Here is a 14621-nt window from a genome sequence, read left to right as displayed (position 1 = left end):
AGCCCAGCTGGTAAGAAAATCGGTAATACTGGTAGCACCAGCATGGCCCAGAAGGTCATGGTACACAGAGATTGTAAGGATGGCAGGGAGGGTCCAGGGCTCTTCCCACTAAGGCCAGACCTGCTATCTCAGGGGCCGATATTCCATCCTACTTTTAAATTTAACAGCTTGGCTATTGAGACCCACATTCTGAATAAACGTGGTCTTTCCAGGTCAGTTATCTCTACTTTGATTAATGCTAGGAAGCCAGCTTCTAGAGCTATATATTATAGAGCCTGGAAAGCTTATGTTTCCTGGTGTGAGTCCAAGGGTTGGTACCCTTGGAGATATATCATAGGCAGAATTCTTACCTTTCTACAATTAAGCGTAGAGATGAAGTTGGCCCTGAGTACTATTAAGGGCCAAGTCTCAGCCTTATCAATTTTTATTTCAAAGACTGCTTGCTATGCATTCTTTAGTCAAGGGTTTCATGCAAGGAGTGCTGCGGATTAATCCGCCAGTTAAATCACTCTTAAGCCCTTGGGACTTGCATTTAGTTTTGTCAGTGTTACAGAAATAGCCCTTCGAACCATTACAGCATGTTCCCTTAGTCCTTCTGACTAGGAAGCTGATATTTTTGTTTGCTATATCCTCAGCAAGGAGGATTTCAGAATTGGCTGATCTTTCTTGTAAGGAGTCATATTTGATTATTCATGATGACAGAGTGATTTTACGCCCTCGTCCAGGTTTTTTGCCAAAAGTGGTTTCAGGCTTTCATCTGAATGAAGATATTGTCCTGCCAGGGTTTTTTCCCAAGACCTTGTTCCAGGGAAGAAAGGTCACTACATTGTCTTGATGTAGTGAGAGCAGTGAAAATGTATTTAAGAAAACTGCTCCGATTCGTAAGACTGATGTCTTATTTCTTCTGCCAGAGGGTCCTAAGAAGGGACAGGCAGCGTCAAAATCCACTGTCGCTAAGTGCATTTGGCAAGTTATAATTCAAACTTATGATTTAAAGGGAAAGATTCCCCCTTTTCAAGTTCAGGCACATTCTACCAGAGCGGTTGGTGCTTCTTGGGCAGTGCGTCACCAGGCCTCCAGGTCTCAAATCTGCAAGGCTGCGACTTGGCCTTCAGTACATACATTTGCAAAATAGTATCAAGTGCATGTAAGATGGAATGAGGATATCGCCTTCGGGCGCAGTGTGCTGCAGGCAGCAGTATAAGTCCTCAGGTCTGAGGGTTACCCTACGGGTTGTGTCTCCCTCCCCTCAAGTAGCATTGCTATGGGACATCCCACTAAGTAATTACTTGAGACTCTGTGTCCTATGATGTACATAAAAGAAAATAGGATTTTTAAAATGGCATACCTTTAAAATCCTTTTCTTGGAGTACATCATAGGACACAGAGCTCCCGTCCCTCTGTTTTATGGGGTGAGAGTATATTATTTATATTGATTGGCTAAAAAAACTGAGTACTCCTGGAAGGAGGGGGGGGGTTATATAGGGGAGTCAACTTCCTGTATTGGTTATATCATTGTCAACACATGAAGGTAGGCCTATAACCCACCAAGTAATTACTTGAGACACTCTGTATCCTATGATGTACTCCAAGAAAAGGATTTTACAGGTAAGCCGTTTTAAAAATCCAATTTTTTTTTAGATATGTTGTTTACAAGTAAAAAACTTTTTTGGGGGGTTTTTTGCTAGAAAATTAGAACCCCCAAACATTATAATTTTTTTTCTAACACCCTAGAGAATAAAATGGCGGTTGTTGCAATACTTTCTGTCACACCATATTTGCGCAGCGGTCTTAGAAGCACACTTTTTTTGAAAAAAAAATACACTTTTTGAATTAAAAAATAAGACAGTAAAGTTGGCTCAATTTTTTTTTCTATTGCGAAAGATAATGTTACGCTGAGTAAATTGATACCCACCATGTCACCCTTCAAAATTGCGCCCGCTCGTGGAATGGCGACAAACTTTTACCCATAAAAATCTCCATAGGCAATATTTTAAAAAATTCTACAGGTTGCATATTTTGAGCTACAGAGGAGTTCTGGGGCTAGAATTATTGCTCTTACTCTACCGATCGCGACGATACCTCACATGTGTGGTTTGAACACCGTTTTCATATGCTGTCGCTACTAACGTATGCATTCACTTCTGCACGTGAGCTCGTCGGGACAGGGCGTGTTAAAATAAATAAAATAATAATTTCTCATTTTACACTTTTTTTTTTTTTTTGTCACTTTTATTCCTATGATAAGGAATGTAAACATCCCTTGTAATAGAAAAAAAAGCATGACAGGTCCTCTTAAATATGAGATCTGGGGTCAAAAAGACCTCAGATCTCATATTTACACAAAAAAAAAAAAAAAGTAATCTAAAAAAAATATTTAAAAAAAAAAGTATCTTTAAGAGCTACCGGCGTAAGTGGCGTTTTGACGTTGCTTCCACCCTGTAATGTCATGTCTCCATGCCAAGGAAGACGGAACATCTGAATGCCTCCGCCGCTGCAGAGACCACTTTTATCTTCAAGCAGACCGTTATGGCATCTAGCTGCTGCATTAACAACGATATCCCCAGTCAAAGTTAGGATGTATATCGGCGTGTGGCACTCCGGAAGTGGTTAAAATTATTGTAAAGGCTGTTTTTTTTTTTGTTTTTTTTGTTTTTTAAACATGTTATACTTACAGTTACTTTTGCACAGAGCAGCCTGGATCCTCCTCTTCTCGGGTCCCTCTTTGCTGCTCCTAGCCCCTTCCTCCTTTGAGTGCCCCATAGCCAGCAGCTTGCTACAGAGGGCACCTGAGCCGTGTCAGAGCTCCCGTGTAGCCATTCAGACATAGAGCCCCGCCCCCTCTCTCTCCTGATTGACTGACTTTGACAGCTGTGGGGAGCCAATTGTGCCACTGCTCTGTCTCAGCCAATCGGGAGGAGCATACTGGATGGCTGAGGGGAATATGGACATCAATGGAGAGAGATGGTGCTCAAGTAGGTATTTAAGGGGGTGATGGGAGGGCTGCATTTGTTTTTGTTTTTTCATTTTTCGGGTTATTAGTTATGATCGCAATTTGCTAAATTCAGAAAATCAAAAATGCGGAAATTCAAAAATACGAAAATAAGAAAGAAAATCTAAAAATTCTAAATAACTATTACATTATAGGTATTGGAATTTTTCTTTCAAATTTGGCTGTTAGTGAACGTTACGAATTTTTCCAAAGTTCCGAATTATTAAAAATAACGAATGCCGCATCTAAACAAATGGAACGAATCAAATTAATAATAATAAACATTTTTATTATTATTGTTATTATTTATTATTATTAATTTGCGTTCCATTCGTTTAGATATGGCATTTGTTATTTTGGATCATTTGTATTTGTTACGTTCACTAACATCCAACTTGGAAAGGAAATTCCAATACCTATAATTTTAATAGTAGTAGTTTCAGATTTTCTAATTTTCAGTTTTGCGAATTTTACATACCGGTATATTCTAAAAAAAATTGTTAAACGGGTTTTCATTAATTCAAATGTTTCCAAAGTCACAAATCCGTAACTAAACAAATTTGCACATGTCTACTAATAACAAATATATTAAACATTCTTAAAACGAAAAATGTTGAAATGACATTTTGCTATATACCCTGGCATTCAATACTACAGCAACCTGTTATGAACAGATTTTTGGGCATGTCTGTGGGCAGTGCCAGAGTATGTATTATTTCCCTGGTCATCAAACCTCGGCTGTAGTCCTGTAAATGGGGTGTGGGGGGAGGGGGGGGTTCCTTGATGACCTGGACCTTGATGTGCCAATCAGGAGGTTCTGAGCATCGAGGGAACTGGAAGAGGTGCAGTTGGTCATTGGGTGATGCTGAGACATGATGATATTTTATGGCAGGGGAGAGCGCACTTTGTTTATCACAGCACATCCGAAGCTAAAACTATATGAAGCTCAGTTTTAATAAATTTCCCTAGTTTTGCACAATTTCTCAGAACCAAAAGCACAAAATGTCTTTGTTGAATTCCTAAACTGATTATAAATGCAGGCGTTTTATTGAATAAAGCCACATGTCGTCTTTGTATCCCTTGCAGGTACTATTACCCCAATGTCAGAGACCAGATGGTGGCTAAAGGCGTGCTTCCGTTGTCCCGTCTGTGTGCTATGGTGACCATGCATCATCGGGAGGAAGTGGGGATCCAGGCTTTCTGTCTGCCGCTTACGCTCAGAAGTGAAAACCCGGCCGAAACTCATACTCCCTCCTCTGGTAGCTGCAACCTTTAATTCTGCATCTTCTTAAAGTGACCCTAAAGGTTATGTTTTTTTATTAAAAAAAAAATCATGCTTGCCTATGCTGTGCAGCTCGTTTTGCACAGAGTAGCCCTGATCCTCGACTTCTGGGGTCCCTCTGCAGCTCTCATGGCTCCTCCTCACAGCAGATAACCCCCTGGGAGACACGCTCTCCCGGAGGGTTACCTTATGGACGCGCTCCCGAGTCCAGCATTCTGCGTCCATAGAGGCCGAATGCAGGACTCGGCCCCACCCCCCCGGCACTCGCATCATTGGATTTGATTGACAGCAGTGGGAGCCAATGGCTGTGCTGTTATCAATCTATCCAATCAACAGCCGAAAACCCTGGGAAGAGAGGCAGAGCATCCCTGTGGGACAAGTTTGAGGGGTCAGATAAGTAAAACAGGGCTGGGGGCTGATAGGATGCATTAAAGAGAAAAAATGCAAATCTTTACAACCCTTTTAAAGTAGATCTATGGGCAAAACCTTTTTTTTTTTTTTTAGGTAGAGCAAGGGAGGGTTATAACCCCTGTCCGATTTGATTATTTTTCCTCATCATTTTGCTTCACTTCCTGTCCCATAGCCAAACAGGAAGTGAGAGGAAATCCATGCAAATTTAAGGGAATTGCTTGGGTACCCCCAAGTCTCCAGAACTAGTGTCCCCATTAGCCCGCTGAAAGTTGGAAGTTCATCCATGGGAATTAGCAGTGAAATCTCTGAATGAACCATCTGTTACTCAGAAGACTCATTAAGGCTTGATTATCTAGTCCCACATATGTGAATTTATTGGCAGAGACTTTGGTTTGTACACAGTGGAATATGATATTCTTTTACCTGTGGCAAAAGTTTTCTCTATTATTACCATTACACAGAAGTAATTTTGTATATTTCTTATTTTGTATGGTTCACTATATGTTCATAATTCACTTAATTTGGTGGTACACTGCAATATTAGAAGGTTAATATTGGCGCAATTATTTATTTAAAACAATGCACTGGCAACTGAACACATTGGGGTTGATTTACTAAAGGCAAATACACTTTGCTCTACAAGTACATTTGGAAATGCAGTCACTGTAGATCTGAGGGGGAAGATCTGAAATGCGGGGAAGCTCTGCTGATTTTATCATCCAATCATGCACAAGCAAAAAATTGTTTTTTTATTGTCCTTGCATGTCCCCCTCAGATCTACAACGACTGCACTTCCAAGTGCACTTGTAGAGCAAAGTGGTTTTGCCTTTAGTAAATCAACCCCATAGACTTGGATGCAGCTGATCTATTATTATTATTATTATTATTATTAATAGTTCTGTCAATTTACGCAGCACTTTACATAAACCTTGTACATTCACATTAGTACCTACCCTCAAGGAGCTTACAATCTAAGGTCCCTAACTCACATTCATATACTAGGGCCAATTTAGACAGAAGTCAATTAACCTACCTGCATGTCTTTGGAGTGTGGGAGGAAACCGGAGTACCCGGAGGAAACCCACACAGGCACAGGGAGAACATGCAAACTCCAGGCAGGTAGTGTCATGGTTGGGATTCGAGCCAGCGACCCTTTTTACTGCTAGGTGAGAGTGCTAACCACTACACCACTGTGCCGCCCAGATCATTGTCATTTGATGGTGAAGACTGGCCAGTATAGTATTATCTAACTGTAACACTGTGATAATCTGTCTCTATGGGCCCAGGGCTAATCATACCACTAATCATACCACTAATTGCTTACTATTACCCTCTTTCCAGGATTACTCAATGTAAATGTGACCTACAGAAGATCGGTCAGAAGCCCGGTGGGTGTATTGGCTACACGCATGGTCTCCATATCTGTTCAGATCCATCGAGCTACAGGGCTCCAGGCTGCTGCCAGGTACAGATGCCCCTTCTCTTTCTCTGTTCCCCAAGCCATATATTAACGTTCGCTGGTAATACCTGCAGTAGTCCTCCTGCACTACATGCAAAGCCATTTTTTGAAGTAAACAGTCATTATTCCTCTCAAGGTAAACAAAACTTAGCGGCAAACAAAAATGGCCTAATTTCTTTAAAACAACAAAATAAAAGTCTGTGTAGCTTTAGAACAATTTAACATCCAACCGTGATTCAGTCACACAAGGCTTTTACCCACAGAATTGATAGTACAGCCCAAGCACATTTAGGCAGCTCTCAGCAGTTATGCAATACTCCAGATACTTGTCTGCTCTCTACTCCTCACTACTCCTCACCTGTCCCAGGAGCTTTCTATCTTTAAGGGCCCCTTCCTTCAGGTAGGTTAACTCTTTCGGGACCAGCGCCCCTGTAATCGGAGTTGAGGGTTCTTTCCCATCCAGATATCTCTCCAAAATCTCTGAATTCTGGGTCCCAAATTTACCAAAGAGACCAGTCCTCTCCCCTCTGACCAGACTACCCCAAAAAAAAACCCTCGCCATGCATGAGTATACCAACAACATAGCAGTCATCTCCCTTAAATGGACCATAATTCCAATATGGGTGAAATATAGCATCCATCCAGCGACCCGTCTTTGGCTTCCTGTACAATATATAAAGGGTGTTGATTGGAGGAGCTGAGAACCTCTTCTGACCTTCAGAGGATCAGGATTAAGCTGTCAGAAGCCAGAGGCTCTTATATGCAGGCACATGGATAAGCATAAACCAAAAGTATGAGGCATGTAGACTTTGATCCTCCTTTGTATTTCCTAATGAACGGCGGTTGGACAGTTATTATAAAATTAATTGGATAGTAATTCAGTATTAACCCTTTGCATATCAAAACTGTTTTGTTGATATTTTGAAAATTTAAGGGTCCTTTCACACGGGGCGGATCAGTTCTGATCCGCCCCGTGGATGTCCGTTTGCTCAGCGGGGATCACTCCGCCGATCCCCGCTGAGCAGGGAGATGACAGGTCTGTCTCCGCACACTGTGCAGGGACGGACCTGTCACAGCGCCGCTCTCCCCTATGGGAGATCGGATGACGACGGACCGCAGTGCCCGTCGTCATCCGATCCGATCCGCAGACGGATGGAAAAATAGCTTTTTCCTCCGTCACACTTTTTCGGATCGGAGCGGGTCGGATGTCAGCGGACATGTCACCGCTGACATCCGACGCTCCATAGAGCTCTATGGAGCACCCGTTCAGGTCCGCCTGAAAAACTGACAGGCGGGCCTGAACGGGACGTTAGTGTGAAAGGGGCCTTAGAGTTGGGCTCCATGCACACTGAAGCTTATAAACGGCTCTTTTTATTTAATTTTTTTGTTTTGTTTTTTAGAGTTTGGGAATTTTTTTTTTTTTTTTAACCACTTGCTTACTGGGCACTTGAACCCCCCTCCTGTCCAGACCAATTTTCAACTTTCAGCGCTGATGCACTTTGACAATTGCTTGGCCATACAACACTGTACCCAAATGTAATTTTTATCATTTTATCCCCACAAATAGACCTTTCTTTTGGTGGTGTTTGATGACCTCTGCGGTTTTTATTTTTTGTAAAAAAAATTTAAAAAGACTGAATAAAAAAATATATATATATATTGCAAACAGGTCATTTTTCTCCTTCATTTATGTACGCTGATGAGGCAGCACTGATGGGTGGCAATGGTCACTGATTGCTTACACTGATAGGTGGCACTGATTGGCACCACTGGTGAGCATTGATAGGTGGCACTTGTGGGCAATGGCAGGTGGCAATAAAAACGGCACGTCCTATGACGGCCTCCCGGAAATTGAGGTCCGCGCTGTAGCCGTCATTCGGCTATGTCCCAGACCTCAAGTGGTTAACAGTACATAAACTCCACTCTGTTATCCTATGTGTCCATGCACACATGGACGTTTTGTAGCTTTTATCAGCAGTGGAGTTTATGGGCTGTTCTCTGAATGCCTTAAAATCGCATTCAACGTGCCGTTTTTCTAACCACAAAAACCACCAAACTCCAGTGAACACTCATAAACACGTGTTAATTAGCATTCGGGGTTCTATTTTTTCAATGCATTGTGGAATTTTTGGAGTGTCCTTTTTGTATTTTTATTAAAAACGCCCATAAATGCTAACGCTAAACGCACATAAACGCTAGTACAAAACACTGTTAAAAGCGTGTTTTTCAACCAGAGTTTTCTGCCAGCAATCTGGTTTCCAGGAAAGGCTTTTTTGAGCTCCAGTGTGCATGGAGCCTTAAAGCTGAACTTCAGGTAAACAGCTGAAAAATCCATATGCAAGCGTTTTTGTTTTTTTTACCTATCATAGCATTGGTAATTCTTAGAAGCCAGTCTTGTGATCCAGACAACCCCACTAGACACCTACTAATCAACCTTCGCTGCAGCAGCACAGCTTGATTAACCACTTCCCACCCGGCCAATGTACATATACGGCCGGGTGGGAGCTCTCTACTTCTAAGAGGACCTTCAGGAACGTCCTTCAGAAGGAGGGGGATCGCGCGCGCGTGCCCACGCAGCGGCGCGATCCTAATGTGCTTGTGTCACCCGGCGCATCTCGGATCAGCAGGAGGGCTCTGTGATTGGCCCTCCTGATCACATTACGGCCGTGTCCAATCACGGCCGTCATGTGATGTAAACAAACAGCCGGTTGCTAGGCAATCGGCTCTCCTCTCTTCACTCGGAAGTTGTCACTGAGGAGAGGAGAGAAGATCGCTGCAGCCGGCTGGTGATCAGTGAGTATGAACTGTTTTTACAGATTTTTACTAACTGATCACCAGTCTAGTGTAAACCTACAGTGTAAACACACATGTCACCACACATGTCCCCAAATAAAAAAACACATGTCCCCCACATATGTCCCACTAAAATCACATGTCTCAATGATTATCTGCACACATATGTACGTGATCATTTGCGTACATTTGTCCGTGATCACACAAACCAATTATACACTTAACGGAATTTTTTTTTACCAAAAACATGTAGCAGAATACATTTTGGCTTAAATTTATGACAAAATTTGATTTTATTGGATTTCTTTTAAAATAGAAAAGATAAAATATTGTTTTTTTTTCCAAATTTGCTCTATTTTTGCGCTTATATCGCAAAAAATAAAAAACGGAGTCGTGAATAAATACCACCAAAATAAAGCTCTATTTGTGCGAACAAAATGATAAAACTTTCATTTGGGTACAGTGTAGCATGACTGCGCAATTGTCATTGAAAGTGCGAGAGCGATGAAAGCTGAAAATTGGGCTGGGAAGGAAGGGGGTGAAAGTGCCCGGTATTGTAGTGGTTAAGGACATGCCCCTAGCCGGCCAATTGGACAGTGCAGGAGCAGCCGCGGTCTAATGAGGTCTTCCCTCTGTTCACTCTGCTTTCTCCCCATGTTCCCACCCCACATTTACCCTGCAGCAGAGCCTTAGCGTACTCCCCGCTCTCTTTAGGTCTTTTTGTACAGGATTTCAGGGAGAAAAGCCTGCAGGAGTTTTGTAAAGGAGAAGTACAGCCAAAGCTAATTTGGCCATTTTTTTTTTCCTGTGGATGAAGTCCGCTGTCGGCTGATATCACAGAGCCATTCCAGGCTCGGGCAAAATCGCGACAGTGGAGTCCGGATCCTTTCACATACCTGAACTGACACCCAACTCAGCATCTCAGCAAGCTGATGAGAGCCTGAGCTGTCTGCTCCCACCTCTCCACAGCCCAGTGCTCCAGTAAGCGTGGGGGGGAGAGGGGGCAGAGCACAGAGCTGCTGACAGTGAGCAGGGCTCTGCTCGGGGACCTCTGAGAACCAAGCAATCAGCAGTGTTTGATCGCTCGGTTCTCTGTGTTAGAGGCGCCGGGGGACAGATGCAGCATTGGACTAATGCTGCATCCACCTTTGTAAGTATGAATCTTTAAAAAAATAAAAATAAAGAATAAATAAAGAAAAAGTGGACTACTGGAGCCCTTTAGTAGTTATAAAAATCCTGCAAGCTCCTTCCACAACTGAAGTATCCCTTTTGGTTGGACGTTTTAATGGCCTTGTACATGTCATGTTCTAATTTTCTATTTCTCTCAGGGCTCTCGCAGAAGAAGACCCGTCATTTCAGTACAGCGCAGAGGTCGGGGTGAACGCTTTTGTCATAATCCGCCCATCGTTCTTACCAGAGGTGGAAAGTCGCAACACACGTACTGTGGCTCGCAGCTTTTGCCCTGAGTTCGACCATCATTCGGAGTTCCCCTGTAATATTTTGACTCAGAGGAGCAGTGGAGAGGCGTGTAGCCTGGCAGAGATCCTTCACTCCTCCGAGATTGTACTGTCCATTCACCACCAGAGCGTCACATCTGGTAATCCGTCTCTCCTTAACCTTATCTGTGGTATTTGGCGTGTGCTGTTGATGTATCTTGCAGCAGCTTTGTCCAGTTTTATGCTTCAGTACAGGGCATCCGGAAAGTATTCACAGCGCTTCACTTTTTACACATTTTGTTATGTTACAGCCTTAGTCCAAAATGGATTAAATTCCTTATATTCCTCAAAATTCTACAAACAGTAATGACAACGTGAAAGATATTTGTTTGATAGCTTTGCAAATTTATTAAAAATAAAAAAAATGTTAAATTCTCTACCGTTTGTCATTATGGGGGAGTGTTTGTAAAATTTTAAGGAAAATAATGAAATTAATCGTTTGCAAATGATATGTGGCGCTACCTCACCTACTATACTTCTTAAATTTATGAAAAAATTTCAATAAGTGAAAAAATATTAATACCATTAATCATCACATGTACATAGTGAAATATAATATGAATCCCTAATATTGTAAATAAAGTGCAAATAATGATAAATGTGCAAACATATACCAAAATATTGTTCAAAATAGCCTATAAAGTGCAGTTTGCGTCCAAAGTGCCAAAAACTTTCCAAAGTGCAGTCCGTATTGCACACTAATTAAATACCCCAATGAGGTGACTATCAGATAACTTAAGTCCCACAATATAGTAATAAATAATCATTTTCATATAATAGTTTAGTCAGTTTAAAGTGCAAAACTGGATGCAATCCACTTCAAGCAGTGCAAATCCACCAATCCTCTGTGCTCAGTGCAATCCGGGGTGCGCCCCCTATTTCCCCCAGCCTCTCCCCTCTATTAGCGGCCACTAAAGGCCATATTATGCTGTATGAATGATGGCTATTACTTTCACATCCACTTCTCACAGTTTCAGCCTGCCATATATTAGCACATGACATCGATATTCATAGCCATACAGAATCCAATCATATGTTAAGAGAGAGAAGAATAAGGGGCTCCAATGTGTAGTATGATTAAAATAGTTTTTAATAATCCACACAAACACAATTAAGCAGAGTTTCAAGCGCTGTAAAAATGGGTATTTCCGGTCTCGGCCACAACCGGAGGTGACAATGACACCTGGCTCCTCCCTGACGCGTTGCGTCACCGCTCATGGGACTTTTTCAAAGGGTCAAGGAGTCAGGTGTCTGTAAGCCAGTTTATATAGTCTGCAACGTGGCCGTACTAACGGTTGACACTTCCACGATATTAACACAATATAAAATACATATATAATCCTATTGAATACTTGAATAATACTACTCAATAAAAAAAAAACATAAATAAGAACACCATCTAGTGGTTAAAATTTTATATATCTTGAAGGAAACTACTCCTGAACTATAAGAGGACATCTAGTGGACATAAATATAAATGCATCTCTTTTTTTAATAATCACCTATATTACCAGCAAGTGTTTTTTGCCTCTCACTGTTGCCATCTAGTGGACATAGAATATAATATCTTTAATTTTACTGGTAATCTTCTATTATTATATCCTACTTTTCATAAAGAATATATGCCGGTTATCTTTTCTTCAAAAATCTATATAGCTAATAAAAATGATAGTGGAAGATCTAAAAATGCATACAATAATAGATAAAAATATAAAATTAAAATACCAACACTGAGAGGCAAAAAATATGTTCTGGTAATATAGGTGATTATTAAAGAGGAGATGCATTAATATTTATGTGCACTAGATGTCCTCTTATAGTTCAGAGTAGTTTCCTTCAAGATATATCTAATTTTAACCACTAGATAGTGTTCTTATTTATGATAATTTTTTATTGCTGTTATAAAGGTTTTTTTTTAATGTTGATCATTGTAATTGTTTAAAGAGTAGTAGTATTCAATAGAATTATATACAGTGGTGTGAAAAAGTGTTTGCCCCCTTCCTCATTTCCTGTTCCTTTGCATGTTTGTCACACTTAAGTGTTTCGGAACATCAAACCAATTTAAACAATAGTCAAGGACAACACAAGTAAACACAAAATGCAATTTGTAAATGAAGGTGTTTATTATTAAAGGTGAAAAAAAATCCAAACCATCATGGCCCTGTGTGAAAAAGTGATTGCCCCCTAAACCTAATAACTGGTTGGGCCACCCTTAGCAGCAACAACTGCAACCAAGCGTTTGCGATAACGTGCAATGAGGCTTTTACAGCGTCCTGGAGGAATTTTGGCCCACTCATCTTTGCAGAATTGTCCTAATTCAGTTACATTAGAGGGTTTTCGAGCATGAACGGCCTTTTTAAGGTCATACCACAACATCTCAATAGGATTCAGGTCAGGACTTTGGCTAGGCCACTCCAAAGTCTTCATTTTGTTTTTCTTCAGCCATTCGGTGGTGGACTTGCTGGTGTGTTTAGGATCATTGTCCTGCTGCAGAACCCAAGTTGGTTTCAGCTTGAGTACACGAACAGATGGTCGGACATTCTCCTTCAGGATCTCTTGGTAGACAGCAGAATTCATAGTTCCTTTTATCACGGCAAGTCTTCCAGGTCCTGAAGCAGCAAAACAGCCCCAGACCATCACACTACCACCACCATATTTTACTGTTGGTATAATGTTCTTTTTATGAAATGCAGTGTTCCTTCTACGCCAGATATACTTGGACACACACCTTCCAAAGAGTTCCACTTTTGTCTCATCGGTCCACAGAATGTTGTCCCAAAAGTCTTGGGGATCATCAAGATGTGTTGTGGAGAAATTGAGACGAGCTTTGATGTTCTTTTTGCTCAGCAGTGGTTTTCTCCTTGGAACTCTGCCATGCAGGCCATTTTTGCCCAGTCTTTTCCTGATGGTGGAGGCATGAACGCTGACCTTAACTGAGGCAAGTGAGGCCTGCAGTTCCTTGGACGTTGTTGTGGGGTCTTTTGTGACCTCTTGGATGAGTTGTCGCTGCACTCTTGGGGTAATTTTGGGCGGCCGGCCACTCCTGGGAAGGTTCACCACTGTTCCATGTCTTCGCCATTTGTGGATAATGGCTCTCACTGTGGTTCGCTGGATTCCCAAAGCTTTGGAAATGGCTTTATAACCCTTTCCAGACTGATAGATCTCAATTACTTTCTTTCTCAATTGTTCCTGAATTTCTTTGGGTCTCGGCATGATGTGTAGCTTTTAAGGATCTTCTGGTGGACCTTACTGTGTCAAGCAGCTCCTATTTAATTGATGCCTTGATTGTGAACAGGTGTGGCAATAATCAGGCCTGGGTGTGGCTAGAGAAATTGAACTCAGGTGTGGACAACCACAGTTATAGTATGTTTTAACAAGGGGGGGCAATCACTTTTTCACACAGGGCCATGATGGTTTGGATTTTTTTTCACCTTTAATAATAAACACCTTCATTTACAAATTGCATTTTGTGTTTACTTGTGTTGTCCTTGACTATTGTTTAAATTGGTTTGATGTTCCGAAACACTTAAGTGTGACAAACATGCAAAGGAACAGGAAATGAGGAAGGGGGCAAACACTTTTTCACACCACTGTATGTATTTTATATTGTGTTAATATCGTGGAAGTATCAACCATTAGTACGGCAACGTTGCAGACTATATAAACTGGCTTACAGGCACCTGACTCCTTGACCCTTTGAAAAAGTCACGTGAGCGGTGACGCAACGCGTCAGGGAGGTGCCAGGTGTCATTTTCGTCACTTCCGGTCGCGGCCGAGACTGGAAGTACCCATTTTTTACAGCGCTTGAAACTCTGCTTAATTGTGTTTGTGTGGATTATTAAAAAAATGTAAAGAATGAATGTAAAGAAAATATTAAGAATGCTCTTTAAGAGAGCAACAGGAGAGATAAGTATTCTCTTTTATAGCAGTCTATGTTACAGATTATGCTAGTGGGCGGCCATTTATCCTGTTTTTGTATAGCGCATTTACAGGCAGACCACCATGTTCTTTTTCAGCTGTATGCTGTCAGTCATGAAGACCCCTGGCTGCCCAACCAAAATAATAAAAAGCTAGGGTCTGTCCCTGGATGGCAAAGCAATAGGTTCTATTTTCTGGTTCAGTTATTATTATTATTATTATTATATGGGTTTTATATAGCGCCAACAGTTTGTGCAGCGCTTAACAAAA

At 41.5% G+C, this 14621-nt stretch overlaps 1 protein-coding gene across 2 annotated transcripts in view; it reads left to right on the top strand.

The window, feature by feature from the left end:
* The window catches only part of C2CD3 (C2 domain containing 3 centriole elongation regulator), a 227225-nt gene that overhangs the window by 142040 nt on the left and 70564 nt on the right, over positions 1-14621 (top strand). For both annotated transcript variants that reach the window (XM_077451274.1, XM_077451275.1), the window contains 3 exons: positions 4079-4251; positions 6027-6150; positions 10266-10534. In XM_077451274.1, the coding sequence (XP_077307400.1) occupies positions 4079-4251; positions 6027-6150; positions 10266-10534 (566 nt within the window). The remainder of the gene's footprint in view (positions 1-4078; positions 4252-6026; positions 6151-10265; positions 10535-14621) is intronic.

The sequence above is a fragment of the Lithobates pipiens genome, unplaced genomic scaffold (genome assembly GCF_037356315.1).
Source record: "Lithobates pipiens isolate NorthernLeopardFrog02 unplaced genomic scaffold, aLitPip1_a1.2 Scaffold_23, whole genome shotgun sequence".
NCBI lineage: Eukaryota > Metazoa > Chordata > Amphibia > Anura > Ranidae > Lithobates > Lithobates pipiens.
This window is presented reverse-complemented; position numbering and strand designations above follow the sequence as displayed.